This window comes from Equus caballus, chromosome 17 (assembly GCF_041296265.1).
Source record: "Equus caballus isolate H_3958 breed thoroughbred chromosome 17, TB-T2T, whole genome shotgun sequence".
NCBI lineage: Eukaryota > Metazoa > Chordata > Mammalia > Perissodactyla > Equidae > Equus > Equus caballus.
Window position 1 is genome coordinate 55,917,586 of NC_091700.1, and position 22,771 is coordinate 55,940,356.

Consider the following 22,771-nt stretch of genomic DNA (forward strand, 5'->3'; position numbering starts at 1 on the left):
TTTTTAGGTGAAATCATAATAAATAATTGTATCCATTGTAACATGCTTGAATTCATACATAAAACCCTTTCAGTTTATCTTTTGTTATCATATTCATCTACTCAAAATATGAAGACAAGAAAAGGTAAAGGAAAAGTCTACTTTTAATTATATTGGAAAGTCATGACTATCTCCAGTCCCCAGTGGCTGCCAGATAAATGGAGAAATGAGTGTATTCCCCAATCAACCCCAAAATACCCTCTTCCTACATTTAAACTCCATAAGAACAGGGCCTGGATCTGCTTTGTCATTCACTCAAGCCCCACATCTAAGTAATCGGAAAATAGCAGGTGCTCAATAATTATTTTTTTAAATGAATACATTGAACAAGTACAGATTAAGCTGGAAACCAGAGCTCTTCATGTATGACTATACCTGCCCAATAAATTACTAATTCACGTTAATTTCTAAAAATCACCAAGGTAAAACCTCATGAGGAAGGCTAACATCAAACCTCTCTTTTCAATCAACAAATCTTTACCAAGCACCTTCTATATGCTAAGCACTGTGCCTGGTAAAGAGAGGTAAATAAGACATAGGAAGTCCCCAGGCTCAGGCCCACCGTTGGTTTACAATGTAGAGAACAGGTTGGCAATGGCAAAATATAGAAAAATAAGATAAAATAGAAATATACTAAAGGTTCTTTGTTCACTCTTCATACTCTAGTTAAACCTCACTCACTTTTCATGTCTCACAAGTTGGGATCTTTTTGTTTTAATACTTGTGCTGTCAGAGATTTTTTCATACTATAGCCTAACTACAGAAACATCAAAAAAAGAGCTAATCAGAGGGAATAGATTCTTTTACAAACCATTAACATACAATGATAGTTTGCATGCTAGCCCTCAGAATATACACACACACATACATCCATATATATACACACATACAGATATATTCTTATGAAGAAATAAGCATTCATTTATTACACAATTAACAAGTCAAAACTGATCTATCTTTGACCCTTGCAGCCCTGAAATTCTGATTCTATGACTGCTCAGATATTTTATAACAACTTCTGCTAAAATTTTTTGAAAATATGCTGGGCTAAAAAAGGCTAAAAACAAACAGAGACACACTATGGTAATGTTGCCAAACAGAGGACACTCAGTTAAATGTCGATTTCAGAAAAACAACAAATAATTTTTTAGTGTAAGCATGTCTAAAATTCAGATTTTACTGGGCATCCTGTGTTTTTATTTGCTAAATCTGACAACACTGACCTATGGGATCCTAGAAAGATACCATTTCCGATAAAGAAAAAAAAAAAGGTATTTTTTGCTATGTCAAACAGGAATCAGCCAGTATATATACAATCCCAAAATTCAGAGTGAAACTCAGGCACATTGATAGCTTCTGATCAGGATCGTTCTCTTTAAAAACACTCTAAGTTTTTAAAAATTCTAAGAAAAAAAACAATGAGTTTTTTAAAGACCATAGGCTATTTATCACTCAGTAACAAATTCAAAAGTACTATTGAGACTATATTTCTTCATGCATATAAATATTATGTATTCAGTTTTTACCTGGAAAAGTTGTTGAGGTATATCAGCCATTTATTTACAGGTGACATGAAACAAGTATTAAATAAAAATGAAAGAGTAATGACATCTGTCTAATTTAGTAACATGCCCTGATGACGTCCAGGCAGATGAATTACCTCACAGGATTACTAGTCAAAGATACACGGAGGGACTCCAGGCACGTGACAAGTCTCTCATCGGCACACCCCATTTTCAATTCGTAGATGAATTCCTGAGATGAGATCTGCCGACTCCTCTTAAGACTTCCCTGTAAAGTAAAAAAAAAAAAAAAAAAAGTTTTATTCATGCTGTGTGAAGATTATCCATTAAAATAACATTAATCCCACCTTTCATTTTAACAGGTGTACACAACTCTTCGGAGCAGTATTATTTTGAGGGAATGATTTCCTTACTTCTGCCCATTAAACCTATAAATTCATAATTCATGGGATCTACAAAAGACAGTAACATTATCAAGAGGTTTGCAAATTAAAATAATAACTTTTTCAAATCTAAAATATCACGGAAAACAATGCAGGGCACATGACAGAAAATACCTTAAAATACAGTAATAGATTTTAGGCACATGCAAAATAAAAATCAAAACAATACAAGAATGACTCTATTAAAATTAATAATCCAACTAACACAAAAAGCTGTAAGTCATTAATTCATTCAACTATCATTAAGCACCTAGATCTAGGCACTGTAGACACAGAGATTATCAAAACCTAAGTCTGGAAGGAGAAACGGAAGCAAGGAAACAGGACTTTGCAGTGAAGTCTAATTCCTATGACACGGTACCCAGGGACCCAAAGGAGGAAAATCTGAGTTGGCAGAGCACATGTGAGAAGCCTAAGGAAGAGAGAGAAGGTAAGAGTTAGGGAGACAAAGAATTAGAAAGGAATATCTTCCAGACTAAAACATAACACCCATGTATATCCCAGAAGAAAAACAAAAGCACACACAACTGAAGACAGAGGCCAGATGACAGAGGGATAGGCACTACCATACAGTTAGCTTTTCCAGGGGAGTTTTTGAAGGATCATCCTGGCAGCAGTATGAAATATGGATTATAAGAGTTGGAGTTCACTCATTATTCAACCAACATTAATTCCCTACTAAGTGCCAGCCACTTTTTTAAAATTTTTTTTTTTTAATTTTTCTTCTTCTCCCCAAAGCCCACCAGTACATAGTTGTATGATTTAGTTGTGGATCCCTCCAGTTGTGGGATGTGGGATGCCGCTTCAGCATGGCTTGACAAGCAGTGCTAGGTTTGCACCCAAACCCTGGCCCGCCGAAGCAAGGCAGGTGAACTTAACTACTCGGTCACAGGGCCGCCCGGCCAGTCACTATTTTAAGTGCTGAAAATAGAACAATGAACAAGAGACAAAAATCCCTGCCTGCATGGAGCTTTATTCTCTGAGAGGAAGAATAGAGAGAGAGACAACAAATGAAAGAAATAATTGAAACATATTGCAACATAGATTGTGCTAAGTGCTACAGAGAAAAACAGAGGAAGGGAAGAGGAAGAAAGAGCTTAGGACGTGGATGCTATTTCACACAGGGTGGTCAAAGAAAGCCTCACAGACAAGAATCTGAAGGCCTCAAACTTGAGTGTTAGAATAAAGCTCTGAAGGAGGCGAGAAACTAACCATGTGGATACCTGGAAAAAAGTTATGATGGAGGGGACGAGAGGGCTCACAGGCCACCGAAAGAACTTTGACTTTTACTCTGAGATCAGAAGCACCAAAGCAGAAAGTCCTCTTGAGAAGGTACACATATGGTCCAGATAAGAAATGAGGATATCAAACTAGCAAGCCCAGAATTCTATCTATTGAAAAAGTACAGATTACACATCCAAGGGGAAGGAAGGGAACTGTACATGCTCAAAAGCAAATCAGTTGGGATGGCAGGAAATTAGATATATTTTTTCATTTCATTTCATTTTTATTAACTTGCTATAATGTTGTAGAAGAAAACACTCCAATAATGCAAAACAAATTAGCCCTGGGAAGACAGGCCATTTTCATAAATAGCAAAGTGGCAATTTACTAAAGAAAAATTCAGCGGCAAAATCTCAAGACGATTACATAATAAAGTTGAAAGGAGAAAGGAAATGGCAAGAGCACTGAAAATTAATATCCAATTTTTTATCAATGACTATATCATATCTCATTAAAAAGAATATATTCAACTTGTACCAACATTATTGATGTGTTTTTTTTGCTTTAAATTACCAAAGTATTCCTTGACACAGAGAATTTAGAAAACAGAAAAACAGGAAAAAAGTACCTCAAAATGACTCAATTTGATATATTTTTAAAGCATTTTTCTCTTATATAGATATGTACACAATATCCTGCACATACTTACAAAAACATATGATACGTATAAGCTACTTTTATCATAGACTAATATTTCACAAACATATTCCAATTATCAATACTTAAGTCTTAAAGAAAATGATTTTTTTTCCTTCCTACAGACTATTAACATACTATTACTTACCTAATTTAGACCATCATTATTGGGTATGTAAGTTGCTTACAATTTCTTGGTGGTATAAATTTTTCAAGTTTCCTGTGTATGCTATCAGTCCAATATTTTTATCCAAATATATATATACATTTCAATGGAGGTTAAACTAGATAATCTTTTGTAGCCCTTTCTGAATTTATCATTGAAATCATTATGATTTTGGTAGAATCAAACCAAAACTGAAAATATGAATTATTTTCTTCAACAATATTTGGGTAAGCCCGATATAGTAAATACTTTTAAAATATAAGAATAGGCAATAAGCACATTTGGATTAAAAAAGTGATATTAAAATAATAAAAAAATAAATAAAAAGCCACCTGCCCACCTCTTAGCCCTATCTCACAAAGGCAATCACTTAATTCACTTAACTTTAGTTCCCTTTTCTTCTGATAGCTACGTAATATGTCTAAATTATGTGCTTATTCCGAACTTTTTAAACTTGTAAGTTTTCAATAAAATCTTGGACTTCTGTTAGGAAAGATAAGGATTTAGTTATCTTAAAACATTGGAACCTCTACTTTCCCACCCTCTGACTATAGTTATAGGTAAACTCAGTTGAACCAAAAGATGTCATTCCATGAAATAGCTAAGTGAATCCACATTGTATGAGGTTCTTCCAGCAAAATTCCTATAGGGATGAGTTCAGGCTTCCAAAAATGTTAATAATGCTTTAGTTTGCTTTAATAACACAGAATAGAATATTTTATGTCCCCATTCATAAAGTCTTCCAGCTACTATAATTTCTATGTTGGTCACATGAAGATATTGTTCTCTCTAACACTGGGAATGAGAGAAGCATGTCAGCTCTTACCATTCCTATTCAATATTGTACTGGAGGTCCTGGCTAGTGCAATAAGTCACTAACAACAACAGACCTATAGATCAGAGAGGAAGAAGTAAAACTGTCTCTATCAGCAAACGAAATGATTATCTATATGAATTTAGCAAGGTTACATAATAAAAGCTCAGCATATAAAAATAATTTGTATTTCTAAATACTATCAGCAATTGGAAAAGGAAATTTTAAAATATACCACTTCTAATAGCATCAAAAAAACAGAAATTAAAGACATTTTTAACAAAAGAAGGGAAATATCTATACACTGAAAACTACAAAACACTGTGAAGAGAAATGAAAGATGACCTAAATGATGTTATACTATGTTCATGGATCACAAGACTCAATATTAAGAAATCCATCTTCTGAAAATTCATCTAAGATTCAATATAATCACCTTCAAAACCCCAGCAAGTTTTTTTGCAGAAATTAAGAAGTAGCTTCTAAAATTCATATGGGAATTCAGGAGACCTAAACTAGAAGAATTCTGAAAAAGAATAAAGTTGGGGACTTTGATTTTAAGAGTTACTATGAAGCTACAATAATCAAATTAGAATGGCATAAGCATCAACAGAACAGAATAGAGTGTCCAGAAATATACTTGAATCTATGTGGTCAATGATTTTCAACAAAGGTGTTAACATAACTCAATGGGGTAAGAAGAATCTCTTCAACAAATGGTGTTGGAATAACAACGTTAATATGAAAGAAAGTGAACCCAGACTCCAGACCTAAAAGCAAAAGCTAAAACTGTAAAATGTCTAGAAGAAAACATAATTGAAAATCTTCACTACCTTGGGGAAGGCAAAGATTTCTTAGGATACCGAAGGCACTAAGTATAAAACTGTATTTCATCAAAATTAAAACCTTCCACTTTTTAAAAGACTTTTAGTAAGATAGTTTCATTAAGAAAATGAAAGGTAAGCAATAGACTAAGAAAAAATATTTGCAATACATGTCAAGAACTGTGCAGAGTCTGAGATTTTAGCCTAAGTACAAGATAAGTCAGCCTGTTACTGTTTCGTGGAAGTTGACAGAAAACACAAGACTCCTGAATTAGACACAAAGGACTTTATTACGCATATGTTCATTTCCCAAGCTACCGAGTCCCACGGGAACCACGCAGGGCCCTGTAACAGATGATGGATGCCTGGACATGCAGTGGACTACATTATAGGGGAGGAACACTGAGTTTGGGGGATTCACTATTTTTATGGTGAACAGTAACAATCTGCTCACTGTCCACAGAGATAGAATATCATCTCTAAGGCTGCTCACTACAAACACAACCCTGAGAAATGGCCTGAATAAAGAGAAGTCAGGCCTTGCATTCTTGCCATAACCAGAAAGAATATATAGGGATCCTCAGGGCCCATGGCAGACTGCCTCTCCCAATGATAAATGTATCTCATAAAGGATTTGCATTCAGAACATTTAACAAACTCTTATAACTCAACAGTAGTAAGACAAACAGTCTACTTAAAAGAATGGATAAAAGACTTCACAGAAGAATATATATGAATGACCAATAATCACATGAAATGATGTTCAAGATCATTTGTCATCAGAGAAATGCAAATTATAAGCACAAATGAAATGACACTACACACCCTCTAGAATGGTGAGGATATGAAGCACCTGGAACTCTCCTGCATGACTGGTGGAGATGTAACATGGTATTGCCACTTGGAAAAGAGTCTGGCAGTTCCTTTTAAAGCTAAATATACACTGACGATAGCACTCAGAAATTGCACGTCTAGCTGTTATGCAGGAGGCACAGCCAAAGACTGGGAAGAACCCAAGTATTCATTAACAAGTTGTAGGATATCCATACAATGGAATACTACACAACAATAAAAAAATTTCATTACTGCTAATGCAACAAGATAGATGAATCTAAAAAACTGTCCTAAGTTAAAGAAGTCAAAAAAAGAGTACTTAAGTGTATGATTGCATTTATATGAAAGATGAAGAGCAACCCCTCAATCTTTTCTCTGGAGCCATTCTCATTCAAGGCATAGAAGGAGTGCTGTTAACAATCTCCGGTGTTTGGAGGATGGGGGTAAAAGTGGACAACATTTTAAATGAGGCAGCAAGTAGATTTTTACCAATTAACACTGGGAAAAACAGACTAAACTCTTTGGCTAAAAATAATTCTCCACAGGGGCTGGCCCCGTGGCTGAGTGGTTAAGTTCGCGCGCTCCGCTGCAGGCGGCCCAGTGTTTCGTTGGTTCGAATCCTGGGCGCGGACATGGCACTGCTCATCAGACCACGCTGAGGCAGCGTCCCACATGCCACAACTAGAAGAACCCACAACAAAGAATATACAACTATGTACCAGGGGGCTTTGGGGAGAAAAAGGAAAAAAATAAAATCTTAAAAAAAAAATAAAATAAAATAATTCTCCATTTCAGCCATATTAAAGGCCTACTCCTAGACATCAGTTAGATCTGGGCTGAGACTAACTTTGCGGGACAGGCCTTTTATGAGTCACATAAACTGAGTCCCCCATCTGCAGATTCCTTTTTCATAACACTCACCAATCTGTATTAAGATAACTTTACTATTTATTATTTAAAAGATATATTGAGCACCTACTGTGCGCCAGACACTGTTATATGATGTGGATACAGGGGTGAAATAAAAGTCAAAGATGACTCCTAGGTTTTAGGCCTAAGCAAATATGTGGGGCTAGCTACTCAAACGGGGAAGACGGAAGAGAATAAGTAATGGGGAAGTAGCTATTTAAGAGTCGCAAGTCTGAGCAAATGACATTTTTGGCTCTAAGAAAATAACATTTGAGCAGAGACCAGAGTGAAGAGAAGGAGGGGGTATGGGAATTCTGGGAGAAGGGTATTTTGAGCAAATGCAAAGCCCCAAGGTAGGAACGAACTTGGCATATTCAAAGGACAACAAGAAGATTCATCTAAATCCCAGTGAGCATGACAAAGAGTTACAGATGCCAAGGACAGGCAAAACAGGCAGGTGTCTGATCCTGGAGGCAGGGAAGTGACAAACTACAGACTGAGTGCCAAATGTTTTTGTGTGACTCTTGAGCTGAGAATGGTTTTTTACATTTTTTAAAGCTTGTAAAAATAAAGAGGAGGAGAAGGAGAAGGAGGAGGAAAAGAAAGCAGCAGCAGAAGCAATTGAGACCATATGTGATGCACAAGCCTAGAATGTTTATTATCCAGCCATTTAAGAAAAAGCTTACTGGGCCCTGATTGGGTCTTATAAACCATGATAAGGATTTTAGGTTTTATTCTGAGTGGATGGAAAACCATTGGAGGGTACTGAGCATAGAAATGATAAGACCTAATAAACATTTTTTAAAGATTATTGTAATTACTATGTAGGAACAGGCTCTAAGTGGCAAAATACAAAATAAGGAGACCAATTAGAAGGTTATTGCGTTGTCTAGTCAAGCATTGACAGTAGCCTAGTATAAGATGCCAGTGATGGAAGGCATGAGAACTACTCAATATGAAGTACATCAGACAAGACCTACTGATAGTTCAGACGTGAGGTGTGAAACAAGTAAAACTCAAAGATGACGCTGAAGTTCTGGTCTCAACAACTACGTGAATGGTGCCATCATCTATCGATAATAGTGACCCTGACGAGAGCAGCTTGAGTGGTGGACTGGTGAGAGATCAAGAAGAATGGACAGTTCTTTTGAGATTTTCTGTAAACGGGAGCAAAGAATGAGGGGAGTAGCTAGAGGGGAACTTGTGTGTGATTTTGGGGGTTGGAGGGAAAACGACACCATGTTTGCATGCTGATGGGACTGACCAAGCAAAGGAGAAGAAATTGATGATGCAGAAGGTAGGTACAGATGCAAGAAAACAAACAAGTGAATAAAAAAACTTCTGAGTAGGTGACAGAGGATGTGACCTACTATACAAGAGAAAGGATTGACCTCACACAGTTGCAGTAAAAGTGTATGACTACAAGAAAAGCAAAAGCAGAATCAAAGGGAAGAGTTTCAGGGAGATTGTTAGATCTGGCGATTAGTAAATGAGGTATGGCAGTTCTATTCCGATTACTTCGATGGTCTCAGTGATAGAAGCATCAATAAAATCAGCTAGAAGTGAGGATGCAGAGCTGGAGGTATGAGAAGAAAAGGTATGAAATCATTTTGAGAAAGTAAAGAAGTGCACTGACAAGGGCTATCTGGCAGGATATCTGTTAAGGGCTCACTTGTCAACTCTGGTCATGTGGTCATTCAGGAAACACTAGTCAGTGGGGCTGTATGCTTCCTCCCAGATGCACGCAGCGCAGAAGTACAAATGCAGAGGTGGGAAGTTTAGCTTAACCAAGCAAGCATTTATATGGACTGAGAGGCAAACAAACTGATGGTTTATGCAAGTAAACAGAAGACTGTGCATCTGAGATCAAATAAGGAGAGAAGGGCATAGTGGGGGTGGGGAGGTGATGGATATGAAAAAATGGTAAAGTCAATGGATTAGCAGTTGTAAAAGGGTTACAGATTTCTTAAAGTGGGAATATTAAGTAGCAAAGATAGATAATACTCAGGAAAGGAAGTCTATAAACCATATTTATAGGTGGTATTTTACTATCCAAGGTAATGGGTGGTTGAGATTGGGTGGAAAAACAAAGATCATCGGGAGTGATAAAGTCAAGGAAATGACAGTATGAATGTTGGATGGATCATCTATATGAATGATGAAGTCAGTAAAGATGACAGCAGTGGTAGTAACAGGAAGAAAAGCAATGAGCTAAGTAGCCAAATCTTCTAAGAATAAGAACTCTGCAGTACCTCTTTGTGTGGTGCCCTCTTCTCCACTAGAATGCATCTACTAGGGCAGCGTGTGCTTCTGCCTAATTTATCACTGTGTCACCAGGCCCTGGTAAAATGCTTGGCCTTCAATGAATGAATGAGATCATAATAAAATGGAAGGTATACACAGACTCAGGATTACAACAAGAAAGGAGAGGAAGTCACACAAAAAAAAATCTGAAAAAATGGTTACTCAGAAAGCAGTATTTCAAATTAAAGACACAGGAAATAGACCAAATAATTAGGAGATTAGTTTTCAACACAATTTCTCCCCTTTTATTATATTACTATCAAAATACAGGTATAAAAGGAAGGAAATTGAGGGGAGAAAATATGTTACATGAATAAATCAGAAATATCCTTAAAAGGACAGCTCTTCTTGTGTCTCTTTGATTTTACATAACTTCAAAGGAAGTGGAAGCAGGAGGAGAGAGGGGAAGGATACTCATGTCTGCATATCTCTAAGTCCATTAGCCACAAAGATGAAAATACTTAGAAAGCTTTATCCCCTGTGGTATCAAAGCACATTACCAAGATAAGGATGTCTGCCTGACACCACAAAAATTAGAAGGATATTTATCCAACATAATTTTTAAATCTTTTTTAATCCCTTAGTAAATTTTATTCTAAAACACCAAATGCAGGAAAGAAAGAAAAGTATCTCTTGTTGGATTCCTTATTAAATGTATTCTAAGGTATAAAAAGTAATACATCCTTTCACAACTTATTTCCCCTACAATTTCTATTTCTCTAAAACCAAACATTCTTTCTTCTACTATGTAACCATTAAAGGTAATAGAAACCATTTCCTTTGCCCTGTCTTAGAATAGACTCTTTTGTACCTGCCTCAATGCCTGCATTCCATCTCAGTCCAGGGGTAAGAGATATTGAGTATGTTTCTTCACTGTTCTATCTCATTTATTTATTTGCAGAGTAATTTGGAATACCATTTCTATGACATATTAAAAACATATCAAATTTCCCGTTACCAGTGGAAAGCATTGAAGAATTTTCCTTCATTTTTCAAATAATTGAATGATTTCTACACAACCATGGAGAATCCATCATTAAATGATGACCTGATCTTTAAAATAATAAAAGTAAAAAGTCAAATCTAGAAAGTCTACATGCTTTGCAGGAAGATGACACAGCATAATGCCAATGTGGCTCAGGCCAATGACCTTTTAGTACCTCGTAGAGTGTCTAACACATGGTAGCTGCTTTAAGCAAAAGTTTACCTAGATTATCTGAGAGATCACAGAAGACAAATTACATCCCTCATCACTACTTCCATTGCTGTAAACTATTATTCAGCTCATTAAAATCACACTTTATTCCTCCTGGAAGGTAGCCCATACTAAAATTTACCACGCGGAGAGATCTTGTCAAGATGGTAGCGTAAGCAGACTCTGCACTCGTCTCCTCCCACAAACAAAACCAGGTTACAACTATTTTTGGAAAAATTACCCAGAAGAGAAAACTGAAAACTGGATAAAAAGAACTCCCACAACAAGGGACCGTCCTGACTAAGGCGGAAGAGGCAGAAATTCCTTCTGGAGAGAAAAAAAGCCACATTCAGGAGCAGTAGAGTTTCTCAGCTGGCCAGGCAAGAGCCACTCTAAGGTATGCAGCCCTCCCTGTAGGAGAAAGGTCCAGAGCAGGGGCCAAAACTGCTATAAGCATCCTTCAGACTCAGCACAACTAGGATGAGGGTCTTACTATCTGGCTTCACTGGCTATTAACTGCAGCGGGGACACCCCCAGAAAAGCTATCGGATGAAAGCTGAAAAGACCCAGGTCTTAAAGGGCCCAGACACAAACTCACCCACCTCAGCAACCTAGAATCACCAGAGAGAAGGCTAACAGTCCTTTGGTGAAAGGAGAATCACCTGGTGGGCTCTGGGGGCATCTTTGTGAGAAGAGGGACCTCTCCAGAGACTGAGACATTGGTGGGGGCCATTGTTCTGACCTGGTCCAGGTGGGCTGCCAAAGACCCCGGTGGATGCCATTGAGCTTCTAACAGCCCAGGGGTCTGCCACACCCACTAGAGCACAGATTTATCCAGTTCAGCCAGGGCAGTCAGCCTGCTCTAGGGACTGGCCACACCCAACAGCAATCCCTTAGGCTACTTGTCAGCCTACATTGACTGGCTTGATCCTTGATCCTCCACATTGGCGTTAGCAGCATATTTTCAAGTATCACGTCTGACCGGGCAAGGGAAACAAACAAACAAAAAAATGAACAAATGGGACATCAAACTAGAAATCCTCTGCACAGCAAAGGAAACCATCAACAGAACGAAAAGACAACCTAACAATTGGGAGAAGATATTTGCAAACCATATATCAGATAAGGGGTTAATATCCAAAATATACAAAGAACTCACACATCTCAACAAAAAAACCAACAACCCAATTAAAAAATGGGCAAGAGATCTGTACAGAGATTTCTCCAAAGAAGAATTACGGATGGCAACCAGGCATATGAAAAGATGCTCAACATCATTAGCTGTCAGGGAAATGCAAATCAAAACTACAATGAGGTATCACCTCACTCCGGTCAGAATAGCTAAAATTAACAAGACAGGAAACAACAAGTGTTGGAGAGGATGTGGAGAGAAGGGAATCCTTGTACACTGCTGGTGGGAGTGCAAACTGGTGCAGCCACTATGGAAAGCAGTATGGAGTATCCTCAGAAAATTAAGAATAGATCTCCCATATGATCCAGCTATCCCACTGCTGGGTATTTATCCAAAGAGCTTGAAAATGCAAAGGCATAAAGATACCTGCACCCTATGTTCATTGCAGCATTATACACAATAGCCAAGACTTGGAAGCAACATAGGTGCCCAACAAGGGACAAATGGATAAAGAAGATGTGGTATATATACACAATGGCATACTATTCAGCCATAAGAAATGATGAAATCCGGCCATTTGTGACAACATGGATGGACCTGGAGGGTATCATGCTAAGTGAAATAAGTTAGAGGGAGAAAGTCAAATACCGTATGATCTCACTCATAAGTAGAAGGTAAAAACAATGACAAACACACACATAACCAGGGAGATTGGATTGGTGGTTACTAGAGGGGAAGTGGGGGGAGGGCAAAAGGGGTGAGTAGGCTCACATGTGAGGGGATGGACCATAATTAGTGTTTGAGTGGTGAACATCATGTAATCTACACAGAATTTGAAATATATTACGATGTACATCTGAAAGCTATACAATGTTATAATCCAATGTTACTGCAGTAAAATAAAAAACAATAATTTAAAAATAACAAAAATGAATCAGAATTAGAAAAAATAATAATAAAATAAAATTCACCATGCAATATCCTAAACCACAGGTAAATGGTTTATGAGTTTAACACAAAGACCCAAAATACAAAGCTTCTAGAAATTAAAAACTGTACATATGGGGGACTGCAAGAACAGGTTGAAATGTTAAGTGATTTTTGTATGAATTTAGTTACTAGACCCAAGATGTTTCTCCATGATATTCACTTTCTCCATGATATTCATGATATTCACAATTTTTCGCAGGTAAACTCCAGAAGACAGAAAACTTCCATCAACAAAAAAACCAAAATACTCAAAAAGCCTAACTTCTCATGGTGATGAGAGAGTGTGTCTGTGTACTCTTACGTGAATGTGTGTATCTCTACGTCTCTGGGTTTTCATTTATGTTAGTAACTATAAGTTAACTGCCTCTGCTTCTCTTTAGTATTGTAATTCCTGAATTCCTGGTACCTCTTCAGGTGATGAGACCTGTGAAGATGAATGAGATAATACAAAATGGAGACTATTTAAAGAAATGGTTTGCATTGATAATGACAATATTTTAAGAAAGCAGCAGAGTCAGCACTGTAGAAAACAAGGGTAAGCACAGTTGCTGCCAAGGGGGTAATTATAATCTAAATTACTATCATGTACATTGCTATTAAAATGCATTGCAACAATTCCCTTGCATTTTTCAAATGATTTCTAGCATCTCTAATGTCACTGATCAACAGAAACACTAAGCTGTCACTGCAGTATGAGTTACTTGTTCTCAGAATATTTACAATCCTAACAGACCTCCACTGCCAATAAAATCTGTTATTCTGAGATGATATTATGCAAACTCACAGTAGAAACTATGAGAAACGACAAGTACTGCAGAAAGGTGCATTCAACAACAAAATAAAGTTTAGCAAAGAGCTCCTTAAAAAAATATATAACTTTTTCCCATAAACATTTAATGAGAACCATTATGTACCAAGAACTCTGCCTATAATTTGAGCCTGCTTTTAGAGTACACTAAAAATAGCATACATTAAAAGTTCAGATTACCAAGTAATTTTTACAAATATGATAAAATATAGAAAATCCGCTGCTCTCACTTTTAGTTTCTAAAATCTCTGTAGAAAAAGAGAAAAAATTGATCCAACACTAGTTTAAGCCATTTAGAAATTAGCTTGAAATAATAATAGAAGAAATTCAACACACTACATTTCTTTTATTATTCATCAATACCTAACCAGCATTGACTTCCCTTCTACTCACAGGAAAGCTTTCCTGCACTGGCCCATTGCCTTCAATAAGACATTTGAATATTTAGGCTATTTTACGTATTCAAGAAGTGCTGCTTCAACTGCTAACGCAATATCCTGATGTTATAACACTTCTTACCTGCTTACCATGACCAGAACTGAGGTGTTCTTTAGCTTTCAGGGCTCAAAAAGGGTATACCGTAACAGTTAAGAGTCAACTGCTTCTACCCATAGCCAAAGACCAGTAGCTGCATAAGTCATGGTGAACCACGCAGCATGAACACATTGCATGAACTGCAGCATGCAGTTAAGAATGAGGCCATCTTTATGAACTGATAAGGCATGATTTTCAGGATATATTTAAGTGGGAAAATTAGAAGAATATCTAAAGTATATTACCTTGTGTTTATGAAAGAGAAATAAGAACATCTATCTGTTTATTCGTACAACATGATACAGGAAAGAATAATCAGGAACTAATGAGATTGTATACCTTCACAGGGTGGATGGGAACAAGGTAGAAAAGATGGAGTAGACAGCTTAGAGAGAGGAGGCAAAGTAACAATTCTCTGAATATATCTCTATGCACAGTTCTGACTTTCGGAACTACATTGGTGTTTCACATACTCAAAAAAGACAAAAAATCAAGAGGGATGGGAAGAAAATCCTAAAATGAAATATGTATATATATTCTAATTCTGTCTGAAAGGGCCTAGCAGTAAAGACATCCCATCAGAAGACCTAGCACCCAGGTACTCTTTTCTAAATAGCATTCTCTTCTCAAAGGAACCACTTGGAGAAAGCACTGATTCCACAGCTGAGGCTAGGAAAATATATACAAAAAAGTTAGGAAGTGCTCAAAGAATGATGGGAATATGCCAGAGGACAAAGGAACCAGCATGAAGGGGTTTCTATTGGCCAAATCTACTGGGAGGATGTGAGGAGAAGATGGGGAGTGACTGCTCAAAGCATACAGCATTTCCTTTGGGGTTGGTAAAAATGTTCTAACTAGATGGTGGTGATGGTTGCACAACATTGTGAAGATAAATGCCAATGAATTGTGTACTTTAAAATGGTTAATGTGATGGATCTTATGCATGAGAATTTTACCATGATAAAAAAAAAAAAGATTTAAATAACATTTACAAAACGGAAAAATACTTAATTTGTAGTGTTAGAAGTCAGGACAGGAATTATCCTGGAGAGGAGGAAGCGTAGTGACTGGGACACTTGAGCTTGCTAGCATGGTCCTATTTCTCCAGCCGAGTACTGTTACATGAGTGCGCTTACTCTGACAGCTTGTCCAATGTTAGTAAACGGCAAAAGTTATACTGTGTCAAATAAGCCCACTTATTCTTATTTAGCATCTTCAGTATACCTTTTAGAACTGGCAAATGTTTAGTTCAATCTGAACAAACTGCACTTTAAAACTAAAAAAGAAAAAAAAAAAAATCACACAGCCCAAAGTCGGGGGGTGGATGGAGCTGATTAAATCAACGCGGATGTTCTAATTTGCCAGCCTCTATTTGATGGTTCAATGAAGGATAAAGATCTATTCGGCACATCTGAACACATAGAAAAAAATGTGCTGATGCTCTTACTCATTGGCTCATTATCTTCTTTATTGTGTTGATTATGTTTATGTAAAAAGAAAAACCACAACAAAACTTCACTGGGCATTCACCAAAAGGGGGGAGAGGGGGTAAGAGGGTAAAAAAACACCAGCTGTTCCAGTCTTTAAATTTAGGCAATTTGTTTTTCAGTCTCTCCAGGTAATTAGACAATTATTTGCCTCCACAATTCTGAGTAGTACTTAAAAGTGTCACTTTTGCATTTACAGTGTAAGCCTGTCTTCCTTTTTTTCTTCCTTCTTTTTCTTGATGTATGGAAGAAAACCACCTTGCCCCTTCATATCCACATGCTAACCTACAAATCTAAGCTGTTTATGTTAGTAAAAAGCTCAAAAATACAGAAGAGTACAAAATCTAATACACTTTTCAGATTACTCTCCATACAAATAACATTAACGCTAAATATGGGACAAAAAATAAACAGCATAGAGGAACAAACAAGATCTTTGGATCATATTCACATCCCACTATGACCAGTTATGGGACTTCAGCATCCAGTTTCCTCAGTGTAAAATGTTCAGTGCTTATGGGGTGGAGGAAGTTGTGAAACTGTATCTGATATTGTCACAGTCAGCATATGTTCTCCTTTTTTAAATCAGTAGTTTTTAAAGCTGTGCAGTTTATAGATCAAAGCAAAGGAAGGGAAGGAAGGACCCATAGTTGACAAGGTAGGTGAGGGAGGGAGCAACATGAATTGATCAAAATGAGAAGCAAGTAAAGTCCAATAAAAGGGGGTTAGCTATTCATTTGTTTATGATCATCTTCCTTGTAACTATACAGATATGAAAAGGCTGAAATGGTCTCATATTTCTTTTCTTTTTCCCAAAATAATTGGCATTATTTTGTTCTAAACACATACTGTATAAATGCTTCTTAAATGAGAGTAAAGAAGGGGACTTAAATTTACTGAACAACTACTATGTTCCTGCTAAGAGCCTCCGCAGATGTTAAGTTTAAAAACTTTGATAGTCACATGGTAACAATTTTATAAGTACATAATTTCTAGGATGTTCTACAAAACACAGCTATCCATCTAACAGATTCATTCTATTATGAATTAACCATTATGGTGAATACTGGAACTCAGAAATGAGGGAGAGAAAACTCTGCCCATGAGGTGCTCATCATCTGGTGAGAAAGAGCATCTAAACAGTTACAAGAGGAGCAGCCTGCATAGGAATCCACTCTCAGTGAGCAGAAAGGGCGGGTGTCCCAACTGCCACCTGGGAAATCAGAGAAGGCTTCCCAGCGGAGATAATTTAAGAACCAGGTCTTAAAGGATGCAGAGTGAGAAGCAGAAGAACACAGACAACACAGGCCAAGGCAGAGTTAGGTGAAAGAGCTGGTGCATTTTAGGAACTAACTACATGGCTACACTGCAGGTGGCATAGGGAGTAGAGAGAATAGAAGCACAAAATACACAGGAACCAGAATGTGGAAGGTATCTACCTCATACCAAGGAAAGTAGACGTTACCCACAAAGAAGAGGAAGCCACTGCAGAATTACAGTACAAAGAGCTGCATGTTAGAAAGATACTCAGGCAACAGTAAGGAAGACAAAAACATACACCTCTGAGGAGGCTTACAAAGTTAGAGAGCCAAGGCCAGTTCAGGCGAACTTGTCCGAAGGAAGTCATCTTCTCAGTTCTGTTATAACCTTAAACAAACAAACAAGAAACAAACAGCTGGAAAGAGTTACTAGAGTTCATCACAAAAGTGTGTTCACCTCACATAAGGGAACCTAATATGTTCTATCCCCAAGGAGTTTAAAAGACAGAATACAGGGAAATTCATTTCTCCTGTTAATAGACACAAAGGAGTCTCTCTCGAACCACCCCACTCTTCTCAAAAATATTCAATGCTCTACTAGGAAACAAAAAATCTCCAAGGCTACCCTTTCAAACTCGTATCGTACCGTTCTCCTGCATAGGAACTTCACCACATATAAAATGAACACCTTCTCAATCCACATACACACACCGTTGCCAGTGGGATTCCTTCAGCCTTCTCCACCTCCACATCCCTACTCCCTCAAATATTTAGATCCTCCCTGTCCTTCATTCCTACCAATGCCTCCTTCCCATGTAAACCTTTCTAATCACCTCAGCAGGAGCTAATCTTGACCCTCCAATTCCCACTTGGGTTTATTTCTCTTATTGTACTTTAATTACTCCTAGATGGTTTCAGTAACATATTTACATATTTTCTGACTCCTACCACAACAAAAGCTTCTTGGGAATAGGATAAATGTTGGGTTCAGCTTTATATGCATTCCAGAAAATAGGAACTCAAACCATTTAAGAAATTTTTAAAATCCTACCTTGATCAAAACCATGTTAGGGCAGTTGGTTAAAACAATACAGTTACACTCATTCATTCATTCAACAATATTTGCTGACATGTATTATATGTAGGCAGTGTTCTACATGGTAAAAATAGTGAAATGAATAAAACCAGTGAAAATCTCTATTAAGTTTTGGAATTGCACTCTTGGAATTCTTATCAATTTGGGAAGTAATTCCTTCCTTTCCAGAGTAGTTTCAGTATCATTACTTCTTAGACAGTAATTCAGTATATTTCCTTCTAATTATCTTCTACCTTTCCTTCAGATATCTACCAAGCACTGCTCCTCATGAGCCAAAAGCACAAAGATACCTGTCTTGGTAGAAAGGATAAACATGTCAGATCCTTAAGCTCTGGAATTATGGAAGAACTTGAACAAAAGTATTTACAGTAAAAAATAACTAATACAAATCCCTTGTGTTCCCAGACTTGACCTATGTTACATATTTAGTGTCTCCTCTACTAAAATGTAGAAACAGTGACCATGTCCCTGATATGAGAGAAGGGACATGGTCGGTTTTGTTCATCGCAATATCTCTACTGCCTAGAACACTGCATAGTACACAATGATGTTTCTTTAAATAAAAAATGAATGAATGAATGAGAGAATAAACATTTCTAAGAGATACACTGCTATTATAATGACTCAAAGTAAAGATCATGACTTGGAGACCTGCCCTGAGTCAATCCATCAACATATTTTTCATCGCCGGATTGGATCTTAAAAAACAATTCTCATAAATCCCCAAAGCAGTTTATAAATAGGCTATTTTGCCAGGCCCTGTCATCAACTACTACTGTCATCACTGCTAACTCAAGAGGAGGGAACAGTCCACTCATCAAAGCTTTGAGCAACAAAAAGAGGTGCTCCATAAAGAACTGCACAAATTGGGGTACAGCAAGTCGGAGGAAGGGCAATGAGGCATCTAATTTGTCAACAGAAAACCAAGAAGAAAACATAGCGGTCCTGAAAAGGCATTATTTAATCACTGTTTTGAATGACATATTTCAAAATGATAAATAATTCTCATAATGATCTGCAGAAACACATATTCCTTAAAAATTATTAAATATCAAAACAATATAACACTTAAAACATTTCTTTATAAACAAGAAATTCAAATTTACCAAAATATAATTTTAAGCGCCATTTCCATTCATTGATAAATATCATAAGCAATAAGCCAATTATTGAGCATAATAATTGGGTTATCCTTGAAGCACTACCATTCCCAAATCTAATAATGGCAATGGAATAATTCATACCTGAATTTTTTAATAAGAAAGCATAAAACAGAAATTATAAAATTTTTAAATGTAAGAAAAGCAAACATTCTATACATTACAAATGTTACACTTAACCAATTCCTAAAAAATAATTAGATCACAATCAAATTCTGGAATGTAGAATTCATTTTCCCATTTTTCCAGTCACCATATCACAGTCCATGATTCATAATTAAATACAGTGGTGCTGCTGGTAAATGTTTAACAACCACCTCTTAGGAAAAGAAAAACAACAACTTATTGGAACTGTTTGCCAATCCGCATGGTGTAAATCCTCCCAGATGGCTGATTACAAGCAACCAATGTAATGTCAACTAACAGAGAAAGTGGCTCTAGAACACCACCTAAAAGTACGTTGCGCTAGACTAATTTGTGTTTAGCACATACTGTGGATATAAATCACCGATTTACTCATTAGTAAGTTATTGTGCATATGCCACATTCCAGGTTGAGATGGAGGCATGAGAAAAATTACACAACCCCTGCCTTCAGTGAAACTAGAGCTCTTGTGAAAATCAAAACGGCACAATGCCATGTGAATTTCAAATCGCTGAAAAATCTAAGACAAACTGATATTCCCCTCACCTTCACTCGGCAAAAACTGACATTTTAGATTGATCAATGATCAACCACCAATCTCATTTCATCACCATCTCAATATAAATAACAAGTTAAACTAAATGTATCAAAGTGACAATAAATTAAAGATCTTTCCTGAGTTATGTGCTTATTACATGTATGTAATCAGTATTCTAAAGCACATTTTAAAAATTCTTGCTGAAAGTCTGATTCACTTTCAGTTTACATCTTCTAATGCATTTACTCAACCAATATTTATTAAAAACAATACATATATACATATATGGCTTGATGTGTGTGTACGTGTGTGTGTGTGTATTAGATAAATAAGCATATGCATCTCTTTATTCAACCAAAATTTATTAAAGGCAAGATACAGATAGATAGCTGAACCCCTGCTAGGATGGGAAGATACAAAAGTAAATAAGATATGCCATTACGTCAAGTTTAGTTCCTTCACAGTAAATCTATCTGCCATCTTCGATTTATAACCAAAGATTAGGGTCTTCAATGTTTCTCAACTTCTCCAGTTTGAGCCATGGAATTTAAATATGACATTCCGTAATCCTTTAGTGATAATTTCTGAGTGTAACCAAAACTGACCGCACTTCTGATAAACGTGTCAATTTTTAAAACTCTTAATTTCTTCATTCATTTGTGTGCATACACACATATATGTAATTTTTCATAAATCCATAAAAGTAAAATTTTTTACCTAGCTCCTCTATCCTCCTTCTCATTATAAGGTAATCCATGTAAAACTTCTGATATATACCCTTCCATATTTTAACCAATGTTCACATAACCCTATAATGTGTATACACACATGCACACAAAATCATACTGGCAAAAGTTTGTTGTTTAATGGTTATTATCTTATACAATTTTCTGCATCTTGTTTTCCTCTGATTTACACCTCAGGGAAGTTTCTCAAGTTATCTAGTGTAACTAATTCTTTTTTTTTTTTTTTTTTTTAACATTGGCATAATACTCCACGGTATGGATAGCCATAACTTATTCAGCCATTACTCTTTGTTTCCAAGGTTTTAACATAGTAAACAATAATGAAGGAAACACATCTCTGTGCATATTTCCCCACCTATTGGTGCTTTCATTTCTCTGTCAGAGTCCCAAAAGTGGAACCTCTGGGTCAAAGAGCATGTATATTTTCCTTTCTCACAGACATTTCAGAGAGCTTTTCAAAAATGCTACATCATTTTACAGCTCCACTAGCAATATATGAAAGTACTTTTTCCCCTCATCCCCACTAGAAGAGTAAAAATATCTGATGAGCATAAAGTTACTTTAATTTGAATATCCATAATGGCAAATCTTTACATATGTCTCTATCGTTTCGGATTTGTTCTTGAATTGTCCTTTCAGATCCTTAGCCCATTTTTTCTATCGGATTTCTTCTTTTTCCAGTCAATTCGTGAAAGTCACTGTGGGGCATAGGTATTAACCCTTTGTCAAAATCATTAGAAACGTTTTTTTACCACATCTATTGTCTTTTGCCTATGCTTAGTTTGTTATACAAAGAGTTTTAGCTTCTTTTTTAAACAGTTGATTATGTCTACGTTTTCTTTTACAGTTTCAAAGTTTCCATTTCTGGGAGAAGTCAGAGAAGACGACACCAACGTTCAGAAGCCAAGGAGAGGAGAGAGGAAGTCCCGGCGTTAGATCTTCATTCTAGGCATCCCTTCTCTTCCAAGTAGAAGAGTCAATAAACTGCCTTTTTGTTCAAGTTAGCACAAGTCAGGCTTCTATCATTGACAACTAAGAGACATTTGACTAACACTGCAATGTACTTATCTAACTGAACTGCTAAGCTTGATACACTGTGGTTTTTATGCCAGTAAAAGTACTTAAAAATCAGTACTAAATTATTTCCCATTTTCACTACCCATGTCAGTCTTCCTAAGTCTCCCCATGTTTATATGAAGAAAATATCACTACACGGTTTAAGGAAAATGAAATCTAATTACTTCTTAACATACAATAGCTAAAGCTTTTGAAATTTAAGTATAATTGACAGTATTATTTAAATTACTTCCAAGAACTACGGTAATAATACACTTAGAGTCTCCATTTGACAAATGTGTCTTTTTCTTAACACACAATTTTTATCCTTTGAGTTTCTATTTTTTATACCATAAGTAAGCTTCACTTCCAGATACTGGGCCAGAAAGTTATGGATATGATGGTTAATACTTAATTTTAGAAAGTACTTAAAATTTTATACATTTGTTCTCATTTTAAAACCTACATCCCTAAAGGCTTTATTTCTACATAACTCCACCATTTTTCCTCTTAACATTTAGAGGAAGAAGAGGAAAAAAATTGGACTACATAATAACCATTTGGTAATGACCAGGTAAGACAAAATTTATGTCAACATTTTGCTGCCCCAAATATCCCGTGCTGAGACCTTCTCATGCTAGGAGGAAAGAACTGAGAAATCAGATGTGCAGGCTCAGCATATAGGTGAGCTAAAGGAGGATACATAACAAGAGCTCTCTGAATCTGGGGCTCTCTGACACAGGGCCATGAAGCCCTCTTGAGATCCCTAGGAAGTTTTAATAACACTCACATTGGATTTACCCAAACTTGACAGGCCACTGCAACTCACTCCCTGAACTTTAGAAGCTAC

At 36.6% G+C, this 22,771-nt stretch overlaps 1 protein-coding gene across 3 annotated transcripts in view; it reads right to left on the minus strand.

The window, feature by feature from the left end:
- Positions 1-22,771, minus strand: part of DIAPH3 (diaphanous related formin 3) — a 484,080-nt gene that overhangs the window by 365,082 nt on the left and 96,227 nt on the right. For all 3 annotated transcript variants that reach the window (XM_070240326.1, XM_070240325.1, XM_070240327.1), the window contains one exon: positions 1,700-1,830. In XM_070240326.1, the coding sequence (XP_070096427.1) occupies positions 1,700-1,830 (131 nt within the window). The remainder of the gene's footprint in view (positions 1-1,699; positions 1,831-22,771) is intronic.